The 16,989-nt window shown below is 45.5% G+C and overlaps 1 protein-coding gene across 2 annotated transcripts in view; it reads left to right on the top strand.

The window, feature by feature from the left end:
- Nucleotides 1–16,989, top strand: part of DNAH1 (dynein axonemal heavy chain 1) — a 71,552-nt gene that overhangs the window by 34,752 nt on the left and 19,811 nt on the right. For both annotated transcript variants that reach the window (XM_085072806.1, XM_085072807.1), the window contains exons 30-51: nt 197–302; nt 1,376–1,489; nt 1,810–1,959; nt 2,446–2,532; nt 2,637–2,823; nt 2,936–3,027; nt 3,508–3,662; nt 5,266–5,443; nt 5,559–5,753; nt 6,432–6,551; nt 7,174–7,332; nt 7,605–7,709; nt 8,869–9,009; nt 9,509–9,669; nt 10,363–10,520; nt 10,654–10,827; nt 11,205–11,243; nt 12,301–12,479; nt 13,309–13,539; nt 14,878–15,074; nt 15,459–15,594; nt 16,740–16,948. In XM_085072806.1, coding sequence (XP_084928932.1) covers nt 197–302; nt 1,376–1,489; nt 1,810–1,959; nt 2,446–2,532; nt 2,637–2,823; nt 2,936–3,027; nt 3,508–3,662; nt 5,266–5,443; nt 5,559–5,753; nt 6,432–6,551; nt 7,174–7,332; nt 7,605–7,709; nt 8,869–9,009; nt 9,509–9,669; nt 10,363–10,520; nt 10,654–10,827; nt 11,205–11,243; nt 12,301–12,479; nt 13,309–13,539; nt 14,878–15,074; nt 15,459–15,594; nt 16,740–16,948 — 3,273 coding nt within the window. The remainder of the gene's footprint in view (nt 1–196; nt 303–1,375; nt 1,490–1,809; nt 1,960–2,445; nt 2,533–2,636; nt 2,824–2,935; nt 3,028–3,507; nt 3,663–5,265; nt 5,444–5,558; nt 5,754–6,431; nt 6,552–7,173; nt 7,333–7,604; nt 7,710–8,868; nt 9,010–9,508; nt 9,670–10,362; nt 10,521–10,653; nt 10,828–11,204; nt 11,244–12,300; nt 12,480–13,308; nt 13,540–14,877; nt 15,075–15,458; nt 15,595–16,739; nt 16,949–16,989) is intronic.

The following is a 16,989-nucleotide window of genomic DNA, read 5'->3' as shown; positions in this document are numbered from 1 at the left end:
GACATCCACGGAACCAGGACACTGTGGCTGTGTCACTGTTTGCCAAGGGATATCAGGGCTCTTTTGTGTTCACTTGTAGTCTCTATTATGCCTACCCAGTATATGGATATAATTTCTAGATCTAGCTGAACTTTTGACTGCAAGTTTGTTCCTGTGTGGTGTTCCTGACTCCCTTCATTCTTCCTTCTTTGCCCAGCTCTGGTGCCTGGGCTTGCTTCGATGAGTTCAACCGCATCGATATTGAGGTGCTGTCTGTGGTGGCCCAGCAAATCACAACCATCCAGAAAGCACAGCAGCAGAGGGTATGTAAGGAAAATGTGGATGCAAAGGCAGGCAAAAATGTCTCCACTTGAGCTAGTTCAGACAAGTCCTTGTCTCTGCACACACCTTCATGGAGGACAGGCTTCACTGCTCAGGGGCAACTCAAACAGACATCCTTGAGGAGAGGTTTGAACAATGTCCTAACTGTGGCCCATCATAGCAGTCCATTACATAGTCAACATCCTCAGGGGAATTTTTAACTTCACCCTAGTTTGTGCTTCCGGATTTGCCCACACTCTCACGGGCTGAAGTACCTCTCAGCTTGAGCTGCAGTGCCAGCAGACTTTGGTATGGGGGACACTCTGATACAGATCCATTGAGCTGATAAAAATTGGAGCTGTGATAAAGGCAGCCAGTGTTCTGCCATGAGTTGCTCAGCACCAAATTTGTCTAAATGTGTTAACCAAGCTTTGGTGGATTCACAGAACGTAGTATATGCAGAAAAATGCATATTCGTGCACACACAGAGTTGCATTGTAAAGTGAATTGTTGGCTTTAATGGAGATTCAGCTGTCAGCCAGTCTAGCAGCCAGCCTCTGCTTTGTTCTCTGGAGGCCCAGAAGGGTTAAGACCTGAATCTCCTTGACTTTGGCTTGGAATTAGAAACTTGCTCTCTGTAAATTCTTCTGCATTACTTTATCCCCCATCTGAAATTACTACCTACACAGCTTTAAAAAGGATTTAGGTTTCTCTTTGCCCTCTTTGCCACGAATTAATTCAGGTCTGATCTCTAGTGCAAAATAAATGGAAGGCATTTGTTTACAGCTGGAGGGATAGAAGTCTGTTCAAGAGTAAAAAAAAAACAAAAAAAAAACCCCTATCAGTAAATCTTCCACAAGCCCAGTTTTTATACAGGGAAAAATATTGCTGGTAATACTGGATTCCTGCAGTGGGACCAGACTGAGTCACTACAGCTGCAGGCAGCAGTGTGTGTTTGTGCTTGACAATTTAACTACTAAAACCCATTGTTATCCTCTTGGAAGATTCTGCTACATTATTTAGTTTGCAGGTCAGGCTCTGTTCTTCGAGGGTGATCATCTTTTGAATTTTCCAGGTGGAAACCTTCATATTTGAAGGCACAGAGATCCCACTGGTCCCATCCTGTGCAGTCTTCATCACAATGAACCCAGGGTATGCTGGGCGCACTGAACTGCCCGATAACCTGAAGGTAAGGAGGGCAGGCTGCACAGACAGAAAGAAGAGGTGCAGTACAGGTACTGGATGCTAACTGGACCTGTTAGTGTGTCCATGACAAGGGTTAGAATGTGATCCTTTTGGAAAGTCTCTGGGATTACTCTGAGGTTTGAAACACGTGTAAGGAAATGGCACTGTTCAGATTGCGGTCTGCAGGGATACTGCAGTGGCAGGTGCCAGGCACACTGGTGTCCTCTAAACAGTCTGGGATGAATACTCAGCCTTTTCAGTTTGCTGGGAGAAAAGCAAGAAACTGCAGTGTTTTTGATGTTGTGTTGGATCTGTATGTTCCAGGCTCTCTTTCGTCCCGTGGCTATGATGGTCCCAGATTACTCCATGATTGCTGAGATCTCACTCTACTCCTTTGGGTTTAATGAAGCCAAAGTCCTTGCAAAGAAGATCACCACAACTTTCAAACTATTGTCGGAACAGCTCAGCTCCCAGGTAGATGCCTTAAAGTCCATGAATGTTGTTTGGATGTGGGATTTTCTCAGCCTAGGCATGAAGTACCTGGATGGTTTTCTTAGTGCCTTGTCATAGCATATCTCAGAATGGTCACCATATCCATTCTTCATCTTCCTTCCTTCTCTCTAATTTTCATTTCTGCTCCTATAGCTGGACTTAGATTCATCACAAATCCTAAACAGGATTACAGTGGCAGGATAGTTGAGCCAAACAGCCCTGGCTGATTTTCTTTCCATCTAGGATTTTTCATCATGCAGTTATTCTCATCTTCCTCACTAATAGACTGTACAGATGAGAACTAATTAGTTGTTTGAAGGATCCTGAGAGCAGACTTGGATAAAGGAGTTCTGAAGGCGTAACTCTCATTTTTCTTTTGTTGCCTGCTAACTGAGTGTATGCATAAGTTTACTTCTTTAGGTGGTGCTCCTCTATCTGATGACATCATCTCCTTTGTGCCTTTTTCAGGACCACTATGACTTTGGGATGAGAGCTGTGAAGACTGTCATCTCAACAGCTGGCAATCTCAAAAGAGAGAATCCTGATATGGATGAGGTAAATGTGCTTGTACTTCATGCTGCCATAGACTAATTGTGGCCTTTTCTGTAGCCTCATATGAGGAAAGATCTCTGAAATCCTGAGTTCTAAAATCCTTGCAGGAGCTGATCTGCCTGCGAGCTATCAGGGATGCCAACGTACCCAAATTCCTGCAGGATGACCTCAAGCTCTTCAGTGGTATTGTCTCAGATTTATTTCCAAATATCAGAGAAACACCTATTGATTATGGCATCCTGGAAGAAGCCATCCGCCAGTCCTGCATCCAAGCGAATCTGAAGGATGTTAATGGTGAGTGGAAAGGCTCTCCACAGATCCCTCTGGGCCTGGACTTTTAGTCCAGCATGCTGCTGTAGGAAAGAGATGTGTTCCCATACCCACTCTGCATCATCTTCCTGTACAGGTTTTGTGACTAAGTGTATCCAGCTGTATGAGACCACTGTGGTTCGTCATGGCCTTATGCTGGTGGGACCAACGGGTTCTGGGAAGACAAAGGTATTGATGAAACACTGCGCTGGTTCCAGCAAACCATTGCCTACTTGGTGACGCAGAGGTTTGAGTTTCACAGAAGACCCACACTCTGGCATTTAAAGCTTCTCTCAGATAGAAGTCAGGGCACAAAGATGCTGCCTGTTAGTAATAATTTATAGCCAGGGGGAGGTGCATTACTGGTTCACTCCTTGGAGCTGTGAGATTAGACTGAGGCTTATTAGTTCTGCTGCAGATTTCTAAGGCATTCTTTGACCTCTTGAGGTGCTTCAGGCCTCTTGCACAGGAGATCTAACTTCTTCCTTCCCTGCATGTAGAATGTTTAATTTCTGTGCTTTTATTTCAGCCAGACATTTCCTTACTATGATATAACCCTTCACTATCTCTCCTTTCTCACTGCCTTTTGAATGCAGTTGCTGTGAGAGCAAGTGGCTTTGTCGTTCTGGAGCCATGGCCGTTAACTCTCTGGCTGTCCTGCTTTTGCAGTGTTATGAAGTCCTGGCAGCTGCAATGACATCACTGAAAGGTCAGCCTTCAGCCAGTGGTGGGCATTACGAAGCAGTCCGCTACTTTATACTGAATCCCAAATCCATCACAATGGGCCAGCTTTATGGAGAGTTCAACTTGCTAACGCATGAGTGGTAAAGTACAAAACCTTCTTTCCTTTCTTCCAAACAGAAAACACTTTTCTGATCTTGAGCGTCTTCTCTTCAAGGCTGAGAACCGTTTGGGGTGGTGGCATAAAACCAGAAGCAATCAAGTCCTTATCCCCACCAAGCTACAATAGCTAGTCACGGCGATTTAAGCTGACATCCCTTATTGTGCACTTGGCCCGTCTGCCAGCACATGCTCAGACAGTTCCTGCAGCTCGGCTCTCAGCATTAACTGCAGAACAATAATTCAATAGCTTTGGAGCACATGCCCCTTCTCCTAAGATACAGCAGCTTAAAAACACTTGCTTTGCTTCTGAAGAAAAGTGACCTCTGTACTGCGCACTTGAATTGTTCTGTATAAATACTCTGGTAGCCTTGAATGATGAGGAATGACTTTCAGGCATAAAGAGGCATTTCATTCCCGTTGCTAGGGCTCCTGCCTGCTTACATGGTTTGGAAACAAGAACCAATAGCCCATTTGCCCTCTTTACAGCCAGGTCCTACTGCTTATGTTTCCATATGTGACCTCATGTTGATTTTGCAGCTCACTTTATCCAGAGGCTAGGATATGAGAAGCAGTTTGAATCTCCCTTTGGCCCTGTCAGCCAACACTTGTTTCCAGGCAAAACTTAAGATTGTGTTCTCTAAAATGAGGGAAACAAAACATATATGAAACTAACTACCTCTAGGAAAAGTGCAAGCAAGTAAACATTACTGATACTGAGATCCAATTTAGGATCTGGCACATATTTACTGAAGGACATTTTATAGGAGTTGCAATAAAGCTAAACAGTTTATTTATGATGTGACTCTACCCAAGTGCGGCACACAGGCATGTCAACGTGACAAAAAGAAAAATACAGCAGTCATGTAAAATATATTTACAGACAAATCCATCTGTTTTAATCAGCTGAGCTTTAGAACAGACTGTTTTCTCTTGATCTCAGTAACAATATCCTGGAATTCACTGGTACTATAAAAACAACAAATAATTATTTAATAGCAGGAGTAGAGTCCAGGGTCTGAATGGAAACTGCTCTCCAGGTTTCCATGTACAGATTAAATTCTTGCTATCAACACCCAGCATTCTTTGTGTGTGCTCTCCTGGTCACCAGCTCCAGCACCACCTGGGTTCACAGGTAGCTGAGGATGGGGAATTTCAGTTATAAAGAGGGTAGGGTCATGCTCCTTAGCCTGGATTTATCCTTGTAACCTTGAGAAAAAGAGAAAAAGAGGCACCTCCAGAGAGCAGATAACCTGCCTATGACCTGAACTGGATGCTAGCAAGGCCTCTTCAGAGATGACAGAGATGTTAAAGGGAAGCTTGACATGTTATAGCTAAATGACACAAATTTAAGATCCTCATGCCCAAAGAAATTGTTTCATGGAGTCACTCAGGCTGAGACGTGTCTCAGTAAAAAAAAGAATGAGGTGGGCCTTTTTGTAGCTCATGGATAAGGGAGGCACAGGTATCCTTCAGCACATGAACCAGAGTGAGATTCTGGCTCTATTGCCTTTTCTGGTGGGAATTTTGCCATTTATTTCAGCAAAACCAGAACGGGCCAAGCCCTGCCTTCCTCTCACTTTTCAGGACAGATGGGATCTTTTCCACACTCATGCGTCGGGGAACCACGGCCCCTGGCGACTTCAAGAAGTGGTACATGTTTGATGGGCCAGTTGATGCTGTGTGGATTGAGAACATGAACACAGTGCTTGATGACAATAAGAAGCTGTGCCTCAGCTCAGGGGAAATCATCAAGATGACAGAGGTAACTCATCCCTCCCGCTTTTGCTGCATGTTTTTTGTACTCCTTCCTCCCTGTGCTGAAAGACGTGTCAAGACTGATCAAGTCCTTATCCTTTCTTTCCTTTTACAATTTCCAGAGCATGACCATGATGTTTGAAGTCCAGGATCTGGCTGTTGCTTCCCCTGCCACAGTCTCCCGCTGTGGCATGGTTTACCTGGAGCCCAGTATTTTGGGGCTGGAACCCTTCATTGAATGCTGGCTGAAAAACATGCCAGAGATCATGCAGCGCTTCTCACAGCAGCTGGCAACTCTCTGCAAGAAATTCCTTAAGGTGAGCTACCATGCTGTTCCAGCCTTTCCATGTCAGCTTGGATATCAACCAGTCCAGACTTGTCAAGGCCTGGATTTAAATGCCAGTGTGGGAACATTTCGTACCAGCATAATATCTATCATAGAAACTTCTCTGTTAATTTCGTGGCTTTAATAGAGGTTGCTCACTGATCTCTGTAGATGTGACTAAGTCTTATTGGTCATTATAGTTGGTTTTATTTCATTTTAAAATTATCTTCCAGACAAAACCATCCCTAGTGCAGTTCCATAGCTTACAGTGGAGTACCTCCAGGGAGAGGGTTGTACAAACAAGTCTTGTTATTTCTACTCTGCTGATAAGCCATTATTTTAATGAAGAACCTGGAGCTGCAAAGAAAGCTCTGAAGGGAGCAAACCATTTAACAGCAGTGATAGCACAAGATGCACATAACTGTTGCACAGAACCAAAAGGAAGGCCCAGAGGTTTCTTGGTGTTAAGACTGAACCAAGGGGTTCAGCTCACTTTTTTTCTGTCAAAATAGTGGTAATTGGGATGCAGTTGGAAATGGCAGCATTTTCAGTCACTTTCTCCCTGCTTAACATAACATGAGGGAGGTGAGGAGAAACCAGAACAAGAAGGTAAAACCAAAGAGAACTGTGCTGGGTGGTGACACTGAACTGTCCCTGCCTATCCTTACAGGAGGCCATTGACGTGGTACGAAACTCTGTGAAGGAGATAATTACCTCAACAGACAGTAACCTCACAAGGAGCCTCCTTGTTCTCTTGGAATGTTTGTATCAGCCTTTCATTCCCATTAAGGTAGGTGTTGCTACCTCTATCACTGTTACTTGTGCCTGTAACTCTCCAGGACACTAAGTCATGGAAAGGGTTACTCACCAGAGAACAAGATGTTGGTGCAGAAAGGTCATGCTGTCACTCATCTGTGTGGCAGAAGGCAATACAACATCTAGCAAAGCACAGGTAAACCTGGAAGGATTATGCTCTGCCCACTGAAGGAACACAAGATAAGCTCTGTGCCTACCAGGCTGGAGGGCAGAGGTTCACTTTTATTTATAGCAGAGGGAATTGGAGAATAAGTGGAAAGCAGAGATCAGAGCTATGCAGTGATGCACTTCAGATTGCAGGTCCTTTGAGAATTAGTACTGAAGAAGGCTGGACAATTTTCAAATTAAAAACCTAAGACTAAATTCTTCTCCCAGCTCCTGTTGAGTGACGTTAGTTCAGCAAAGGGAGTCTCTCAAGTACACCAATGAAACAACAAATTTTAATACACAGAATATATTAACAAGGCCTGTGAAGAACTGGCTAGAAAAAGCTACATAGAAGCTGAATAGAATTATGAGCAAATTAAGAAGAGTCTGAGGTTTGTGTATGTTAATTATACCTGAGAATTTTTCTTCTGCTTGTCTCTGGTTCTAAGGGACTTAAGACAATTCCCCGGGAGAAGATTGCTCGTATGGGAGAGCTGATTGAACCTTGGTTTATATTTGCCTTGGTCTGGAGTGTGGGCGCCACGGGAGATTCTGCAGGTCGTGAGGCCTTCAGCACATGGCTCAGGAAGAAGATGGCAAGGGAAAGGGTGAGTAAAGGAAAAGCAGATTTTCTCTCATTATAGAGGAATTAGTAATGAGGAATGGGGATCAGAGCTGAATGCCTGAGGGCTTTGGATGGACTTCCTCTTGGCATCTGGTATGCCACTGTCTCAAAGGGAACCCTGGAGCTGGAAGTTCTGGGAGAGAGCCCCCTGGCCGGGGTACCACCTCATGAATAAAGTCTTCCTTGAAGTAGCACATATCCTCCTGTGAATTCAGCTGAGTGACAGCCAGGTTCACCACAGCTTTATTCTCACAGATCCAGTTACGTTTCCCAGATGCAGGATTGGTTTATGACTATAAACTGGATGATGCTGGGCTTAGCAGTACTGAAGAAGATGTGGATGAGGAAGTCGTTAGAGAGGTAAAATATTTCATTTTTTATTCCAAGCTGGGTAATTTATGATGAGGGACCAGGAAGCAACACAGTCCTATGGGATTTGGTAGAATTTTCTCATCAAGGGCAAATAAGAAAGGCCTATAGGAACCAACAAGAATGTTTAAATCAAAATTAAGCTTTTCATTGAATCAAGAAAACAGTTTCTTGCCTTCAGATTTGTGAACCAGATTTTTCAAAGCTGAGCCAAGAGCTGGTTGAGACCTGAGTGCCTCTGTCAGTGCTCAGGAAAGTGAGAGTGCTCTACAGTGTGGCTGCTGGAGAAGGACAGGGAGAAGCTCAGATGGATAGATCTGTGTTAAAAGCAGTTAACAACAGGAGAAGAGCTATGTGCAGCAGAGTCTGGAGTAGCAGCAAGGCAGACAAATACGCCATCTCTGTCACAAGAGACAGCAGTGTAGGGCATGTCAGGGTCATCTTGACTGACAGTCACCAGACTCTGGACTGAAAGGAATTTAAAAAAGGAGGGAAAATGCTTCCTCTTCCTGAAATCAAAGGAAAAAACCTATATGAGCAGCAGATGCTTAACAGGAGGTGCCAGTGTGGTCTCTGTGGGAAGACCACATGGAGTGGTCAGGAATGTAGATTTTCTCCTGTGTTATCCAGTACTTCCCTGGCAGAACCTCTGTCTCATTGGTATAGTGGCCTCTGGGAGGTTCATCTGCAGCTTCAATCTAGCACAAGGGATCTATGTCTTGTAAAAGTAGAAAACATGTGTCTCTGAGTGCAATACGGCTGGTGGCACCAAACAGGAAGACAGGATCCCAGATAAGCCCCCTTTGGCACTCTGCTGTGGGCAGAATTCCTATTCTTGCAAATATCACAAGTGCTCCATTCCACTGTGATCCCAGTTCTCAGAAGGGAGGGCAGGTATATTGCTGCTGGCTCAGTAACCTCTAACTCTCAGGCTCTGTTTCTCCCAAAAGTAACAAGCCAAACACTCCCAAGCATTGCCATAGAGAAAGGTAAGGGTGGCAAGATTCAACAGAGGGACTGGAAACCTGAATTTCTCATCAGAATCCAAGCTATTACCCAGGGAGCGGTGACAGGGTAAACAGAAATAGTTTTCCTTTTCCTAGAAGGGATAGATGCAACTGTCCCCTCTAAGCAGACTCCAATCTTTCAGGTGCGCTGGGAGGTGTGGCTGGATGCTTCAGCAGAATTCACCATGGTTCCAGACACCAACTTCTGTGACATTATTGTGCCCACAATGAACACAGTCCGAATGGCCTACCTGCTGGAGCTGCTGCTCACCAACTATAAGCCAGTACGTGCCCAGCCTTGTCCTTGAATTTTTTATTCAACCTCTTCCTCTCCTAGTGCTGTCAGAGCTTAACAGCTACCTAATACTTTGAGATTATTTCCCACTCCCACGGATTTGTGTTTCTCTGCTCCAAATCCGTGCTTAAGCATTAAGAGTTCTCCATTCCATCCCCAGACACCATGCCAGCACCCCAAAGGAATATCAACACTCAGTTGTTCAATCAAAATGCAGCAATTGCTAGATAACCTGTCCCCGTCCCTCTTTACCTGTTTCCTACAGTTCCGTTTCATACCATTTCATAATTCTCTGGTTGGATTCCATCCACACCAAGAAATTTTGGTGTCGGGCAGCTGACCTTACTGAAGAAGCTAGCCAAACAGTTCTCTCCCAACCTTTAAATGCCTAAATGAGCAGTAACATGCATTTCCTCCAGCAAACGTCACAGTTCTGGGAAACATACTGCTTGCCTATGGTTATGCTGCATTGCTGATTGTGCTTCTAGGTTCTCTGCATTGGTCCCACTGGCACAGGGAAAACTCTCACAATTATGGACAAGCTTTTGAAGAACTTGCCTAACAAATACATCACCCACTTCCTGATGTTTTCAGCACGTACCTCTGCTAACCAAACTCAGGATCTCATCGACAGCAAACTGGATAAGAGGCAAGATTCTTTTCTATGTGTGCAGAGGCACTATCCCTGAGCTCAGTGTTGCTATCAACAACTATTTAGTTTCATCCCAAGACCTGAAAGGGCCCTGAGCACGCACAGCTGTGGATAACAAGTAGGACACACAGCACATCTGAGCTGGGATTGTGAGAGCTAGTAATAGCTTAATATAATGGCAAGAAAGTGAGACGGATTAGTGAGGGTCTGCAAAATTGCTCCAATTCTAGTTATTCCAGAAATACCACATTTCACAGCACAGGTGTTTGCAAACCCTGGTGTGGGATCTTTACAGAAAGTGATGAAAAGAGAAAATGTGGCTGCCCACCCGCAATCCCACTCCCCACAGTAAACAGCTTCCATTTCACCTCCCTGGTCAGCCACTGGTTTGAAGTTTCCCACAGATTTCATGGGCTCAAGCTTTGCTTTTATTTGCACCCATTTACTCCTTGGCATAGTGCATAAGTAGACAAAATTTCTCTTGTGCTTGGAAAGAAGCCAACACCTCAAACATGGCTCCAGATCTTTTCCATGCAAAGGCCCTTACAAAGGAGTGTATCAAGTGTAAAAATAGATGGAACTATTGACTCAGGAAGGATCCAGAGAAAAAGAAGATGCTTTTGGATCAAGTTAGTAGTACCTTTGCAATAGGCATTGTCCTGTGTCCTGACATGGGTTTTGTCCTTGCAGGCGGAAGGGAGTGTTTGGGCCTCCAGTTGGTCGGTACTTCATATTTTTCATTGATGACTTGAACATGCCCATGCTGGAGCAATATGGAGCTCAGCCACCCATCGAGCTGCTGCGGCAGTGGATGGACCACCGGGGCTGGTACGACCGGAAGCAGATCGGTATGATTCAAATCCTGTGTCTAGAGCTCTTGGCAAAAGTTGGCCTGTTAGATATGTGTACCTGCTGTGGAGATTTGTGGCGAGGGTTTTTTGCTACAACTCAGCACTCATTCCTGATTTTGCACTCTCCAAGGTACTTTTAAGAAGCTGGTAGATATTAATTTTGTCTGTGCTATGGGACCTCCTGGAGGGGGAAGGAATCCTGTCACTCCACGCCTCACTCGCCATTTCAACTACCTCTCCTTCACTGAGATGGATGACAGCAGCAAGAAGAAGATCTTCTCCACCATCCTGGGCAGTTGGATGGGTAAGCCTGCAGAAAACTGCCACCTTCTTCTCATTTTGCAGCTCAAGCTGACGACAATGGAGGTTGGAAGGGGAGGAATTAATACTGATGATCTGATCAAAGTGTTGAAAGCTGGAACTCACAGTAGTCGCTTGAAGATGCTTTAGGGAAAGTGTTTTATGAGGCTTAGCAAACAGAGAGCTCATACACTATTTAGTCTCAGGGCCAAACTCTGCTGGTGCAAAGCAGCAAACTTCAGCTTTGGCTTTCACAGTTGCATATGTTATCCTATAGCCTGGGCCTTTCAAAGAGGATTTTGTTTGTGATGGATGATACAGATATTCTTAACCTCAGCAGGTAAAGCTGGAACTCTTTTTTTTTTTTTTGTCTTTTTCTAGATGGACTCCTAGGAGAAAAAAGTTACAGAAATCCAGTGCGTAAGTAAGAGCAGAAAGATGAGAAAGACCATGAACAGAACAAGCTGGTGGGCACAGCATGGCACAGCTTACCTGTGCTTTCAGTAGACAGACACTTGCCCAGACAGCAGCATTCTGTGGAAGCAGAGCCTTCTGTTACTCTCCATCTGCTGCAGCCTGTGGACAGCTGAGCAGGATGGATATGAGCATGGTGCTACAGCCACCATGAAAAAAGGGTTCATTTGGAGTGAAATGAGTCCTCTTATCCTTGACAGGCTGGGAATTTAGGATCATCTTTGCAAATATGCCCTCATCTGCAAATCTGCCAGTAGAAAGGAGTGAGAATAGTCAGCTATGAGAGAGGCAAAGCAGAGCTTTCTGAGTGCTTGCAATATACATAAGCACCAATACCTGACTGTGATCTCAGGGGCACACTAAAGCATCTAGCTGTGATTTTGAAAGAAATTAAAGGATTTTTGAAATAATGCAAAGAAGTGCAAAATGCTGGGGTGTCACTCTCCAGGAGTGTTTGCAATAAACTTCATTGGGAGAAAAAAATAATTATGGTCTAAAACTGGCAGCTGTATTTAAATCTTGCCAGACTATTGCATAAGAAAATATTCCTCAGTGGCTTTGCATTTGCTGAGCATAATGAATTGCAGGGTGTTTAGCTAAGAGGCACTCACACCTTCTAGCTGAAAAGTAGCTGAGATTTCACTGTGGGAGTGCAAGGAGGGTGAAGGAAAACCTGTCTGGAATATTTCAGGTAGGCATCAATTACCTGTCTGGCAGTACCTCCTCTGTTCCTGGGGGGCATGAAGTCTTCACACCACAGAATCATTGTAAAGCATTCTTCCACCCCCAAATCTGCTTCCCATTAGTTGATAAACCGATTGGCAGCTGACCACTGCAGTGAGCAGGTGTTTGGTCAGATCTCTCACAGTCTCTGCAGAAAAAAAGTGTGTTCCTGCCCAAGTCCTAGCCTCTGCCACTCACTGCAACCGTCCTGCAGTGAAAGGACCTTCTCAGCCCAGAGTCACCATCTTAACTTCCTCTCCAACTTCTTCTGTCTCTGCAGCGGGAGCAGATGCAGTAAAACACTTTAACGAGCCCTTAGTCAATTCCACAATCTCAGTGTATTTGACCATCACATCCCAGCTGCTGCCCACACCAGCAAAGTCACATTATACCTTCAACCTGAGAGACCTCTCAAAGGTGTTCCAGGGCATGCTCATGGCTGAGCCCAGCGCAGTTGAGGTGAGTCCTCCCATCAGCACAGCCCTGCCACCAAGGGCAAGACCAGCAATGTTCTAGTTGAAGCCTCATTGACAGGCCTGCAAATAGGCTTCAATTTGCCATTGAAGATGCATTTTGATATTGCTCAATGGGTGTGGTGGCCTCCCCTTTGGTTATTGCCTGGTACCAGTAGTACACCCCCCCGCCCCCTTCATCATGGTCCTTCCCTGGCATGGAAGCAGGTGAGTGGCCACAGGGAATCAGTGGGACACAGCCCACCCATTCAGGGCTGGATGGAGCCACGGGGGATCAGACAGGGACCAAGCAGGAGCAAAGATTTGTCCTATTACATGCTTCTGTTAGTGGAGGCTTCTGCCCCTTCCACTCTCCTGGGGACATTGCTGTGGCTCCAGCCTGGCCAATAGAGATTGACTGATCGCAGGAAGTACTTAGGACCCTAAGTACTATAGGTTCTGTGCTATCAGCCAAATAAAAGGATCTTTCAAAAAACACACAAGAAAACTGTAAAAATTAAATCAAACTGGGGAAACATAAGAACAAAGAACATAAAATTTAAATCTCTCAAAGAAAGCCTGACATATGGACAAGTGGAGGGGGATAAACTGAAGCTGTAATGAGCTCTCTGCAAAGCAGCTGTTTTGACAAGAGTTGTTTTTGAGAGGAGAAGGGAAAGTAGCTTCCTCCGCCCAGTTCTTTCTCCGCTCCAGCTGCCTTCTAACAGGAGTGCAGATGGCCACATGCTGGGCAGGAACCAGCTTTCCTGACAGCAATGCTCATAACACTTCTCTGCTTCTCTCATGGGGGCTGTTTTGCTGGGATTTCCTACCAGAGCAAAGAGCACCTGCTGAGATTGTGGTACCATGAGAGCTGCCGGGTCTTCCGTGATCGCTTGGTCAGCGAGGAGGACCGGACTTGGTTTGACAGCCTAATGAAGGAGAAGATAGAGGAGTTTGACACCACTTTTGAGGAGGTCATTCCCTTCCAGCCAGTTCTGTTTGGAGACTTCATGGAACCAGGTGCCAATGTCAAAGTATACCAAGCAATTAACAGCCAGGATAAGGTAAGGACACCAGGAATCATGTTGAGAACTACGTTCACATCTTCCCGGTCTTATGTAAACAAAGGAAAGCAGTAATAGTAACAATAGGGGTGCTTTAATTGGAGGTGCCTGAAACCAGAAACCCTCCCAGGGGTCTCCTGTGAAATCCTACCCCATGTGTGGATAGTGCTGTATTTGTTGTGATGGGCAGTTTAGGTGGAACAAGCTGTCTCTGCATTGCAGTCCTGGAGGCAGCCTGCTATGCCAAATCTCCCAAATGAGCCACACTTGGGACTGAAAAGTGAAATTTGCTGGAAAGAAATGGCACATTACCCCCAAACAATACTACTTTTGCCATTAAAGACTCCACAATTGACCTTTACAAGTAATTAATGTTAGTACCAGACTCCCTGTTGGAGAAGATACTGGGAGTACTTGGGTAGTGGTAATTAAGCAAAGGCAATGAGTGGTGCGTTTTGCACTCATTATCAGAAACAGATGATTATTCTGTCGTTTCTCCTCTTGTGATAGCTGTGTGACAAGGACTGGTAATTAACTGAACTTTCCATTCCCTTTTGCAAAGTAGGTAGGCCCGTCCCCCACTGAGGTGAGCACAGCTGAGCCAGCCAGACTTAGAGGCAGCTGCACAATCCCCACTGATGCACACAGGACTTTGGTGTCTAGGCAGGGATCTCAGCACTGTATGAATTCCAGCTGGTGTTGCTTTCCCAGCTTCACAGTGAGATTGCTGAGGGGGTAGGATCAAATCCCTGGTGTCTTCATGCTTCATCTCCTTCTCTGGCCTGAGGGTACTGTTGAAGAGAGCCCTGGGAAGTGCAGGAGAAACTGCTCCTGCAGCTATTCCATGTGATGGCTGGACTGGGAGGGGAGTATTGCTCCTCTACCCATCTGCAGCCAGTGTTGTTTCCTTCCCCAGCACCTGTGCTTTCCAGCCAGGATCCTAACCACAGGATTCAGCAGCAGGCAGTGGTCAGCTATAGAGCAAGGAAACTAACCCAGAGGGAGGCCCTGGAGCAGCATGGATTAGGCAGCCATAAGCTCTTTTATTTTGAACTGCACCCTGCTGTTTCTTCAGGCAAACAGAACTGTTGGGAGCAGCAGACCTTAGTCACTGGCCTGAGTTAGTTTAAGGTCACCATTGAACAGCTGCTGCCACTACCACTAACTAAATTCAGCCCATCCAATGGCACTTCTTTAGAGGACCATGGAGGAGAGCGGCTCCCAGACTCTGTTGAGCACTAGGCTGTGCCCTCCCCTAGTCCAGGCTCTGCCAGCAGACAATAACCTCCCCCCACCCAGTTTTATCTGGTAGCCACAACTGAGTATTTCTATCCACAGATGAAGCTTGTGATTGAAGAATACCTGGAGGAGTACAATCAAAGCAACACCCCAGAGCTGAAGCTTGTGCTTTTCATGGATGCAATACAGCACATCTGCCGAATCAGCCGGATTCTGCGGCAGGCTCCGGGGAATGCTCTTCTCCTGGGTGTTGGGGGAAGTGGGAGACAGTCTCTCACCAGACTGGCATCTCACATGTAAGTAATGCCCTCCCACCTAGGCATGTAATGTGGAACAGCTCCATTGGGGCTGCCTTCAGAGAATCTCTGTTTCTGCCCTTCCCATTGCCAGTTACATGTTTTTCTGGCTGCTGACTCCTCTAATGAGTCAAGAGCTAGGACTCAGTTAACATGCACATCTGCACTCGGTTTCTAGCAAACTCAAGTAACTCTGCTATGTGTAAAACCTGCTCCTGGGCTGGTGGCTGTCCTTGGTGCACGAGGACAAGCGAGTGCTCGGGACTCATTGTAGGAAAATAACTTGCTTGAGCCCTTTCCCCCTGAGTACACAACACATACTGGGAATTGACAGAAGAGGATATTTAAATTTGATGTAACTCCACAGGCTGCTTTTTCCTTTAGGGCAGAATATGAATGTTTCCAGATTGAACTGTCCAAAAATTATGGCATTGCTGAATGGCGAGAAGATGTGAGGACGATCATGATGAAGGCAGGCCTTCAAAGTCTACCCAAGACGTTCCTATTTGTAGACACACAGGTACAGGAGTATTAGCATGGTGGATTCCATCTCAAAAGGAGTCAGAAACACATCACGAAGCTCAATAAATTCCCCTATGGGATATCAAGGAGCTTGACACAAACCAGACACACCTTATATTTCTTCAGTAGCCTACGTTTACCATCTTATAAAAGAGCCCCAGGGAAACTAGAGGTGATGCATTTATTGGTAGAGGGTCGTAAAGCTGTGTGTGACTGGATGGATTCATCTCTTGCTCAAGGAAGCTTCTTTCAGCTCCATCCAAGGGTTTGGTGGGTACATAGATTTTAGACCGAGCTGGCTGAAGCTAAGCACTATGTTGGCCACTGAATTTAGAAGTCCTAAGTAAAATGATTCTTTTTCTTTTCAAAGACAGAGTAGATTTAGGACCTTATGTGTGCCGGTTCCACAGGGTAATGTTGGCTTGTAACTGTAAACTGTAACTTGCTAATGACTAGGCCAATTTCCACTTCTGGAATCACAGTTATGTTCCCCATGGGCTTTTGTACTGCCTTCATTATCATAGGAACCATTCCCTTGTGGCAGAGCCCTAAGCAGTGAGATGAGCATCAGTCAAATGCTACTTGTTCTTGCAGCCTTTTCCCTGCAGTGAGAAGCATATGTGGGAGCAAAGGGGCCCAGGGGGTGCATTTAGTCAAGGAGATGGATGCTGTGTATTTCTGATTTAGCAAAGGTGGAGAGGTGAGTGTAGCGCTGGAGGGAGATCGTCCCACAGACTGTGACACATCCCTACAATTACTCTGTCTCTCACATTGATAAGCTTTTTTTTAATGATGAACTGTTCTGTGCTGGAGGAGCAAAGACCTGGAGCAACCAGGTGTCTGTGGTCTGACTGCAGAGGCAGGGAGCAAGAGCCCGAGCACAATTTGTCTGTAAGGAGACAGGGAATGGGCAGGAGGAGGTTTGTTCTCAGACACACCTCCCCACCCCTGAACATGGCTGTTAAATTGGAAGTGCTGGACAAGAATCAGGGTGTGCCTTTCTGGAGCCAAGTGATCACAGAAATGGTTTCTTACAACAGAGGGTGAGAACTGTATTTATGCAGAAATTATCTCCATGGCATGTGAGACATGACTGTCTTCTGACTTAAGAAACTGCTTTTTTTTTACCTATCATCTACTTAGATTAAAAGTGAATCCTTCCTCGAAGATATCAACAACCTGCTGAACTCTGGTGACATTCCCAACATTTACAATCCTGAGGACGAAGACCAGATCATGACAGCTATGAAGCCTATTGTTCGAGATCTAGGGCAGCAGCCCACCAAGGCCAACTTGATGGCTGCATACACAGCACGGGTTCGCAGCAATATCCACATGGTCCTGTGCATGAGGTATACTTCAGGCTTAGGACTCCGTGCTTTTGATGTTAATT

Source organism: Lichenostomus cassidix, chromosome 12 (assembly GCF_008360975.1).
Source record: "Lichenostomus cassidix isolate B80296 chromosome 12, HeHo_3.0, whole genome shotgun sequence".
NCBI classification, from domain to species: Eukaryota; Metazoa; Chordata; class Aves; order Passeriformes; family Meliphagidae; genus Lichenostomus; species Lichenostomus cassidix.
The sequence above is the reverse complement of the archived record's forward strand: the minus strand, read 5'-3'. Positions and strand labels throughout refer to the sequence as shown.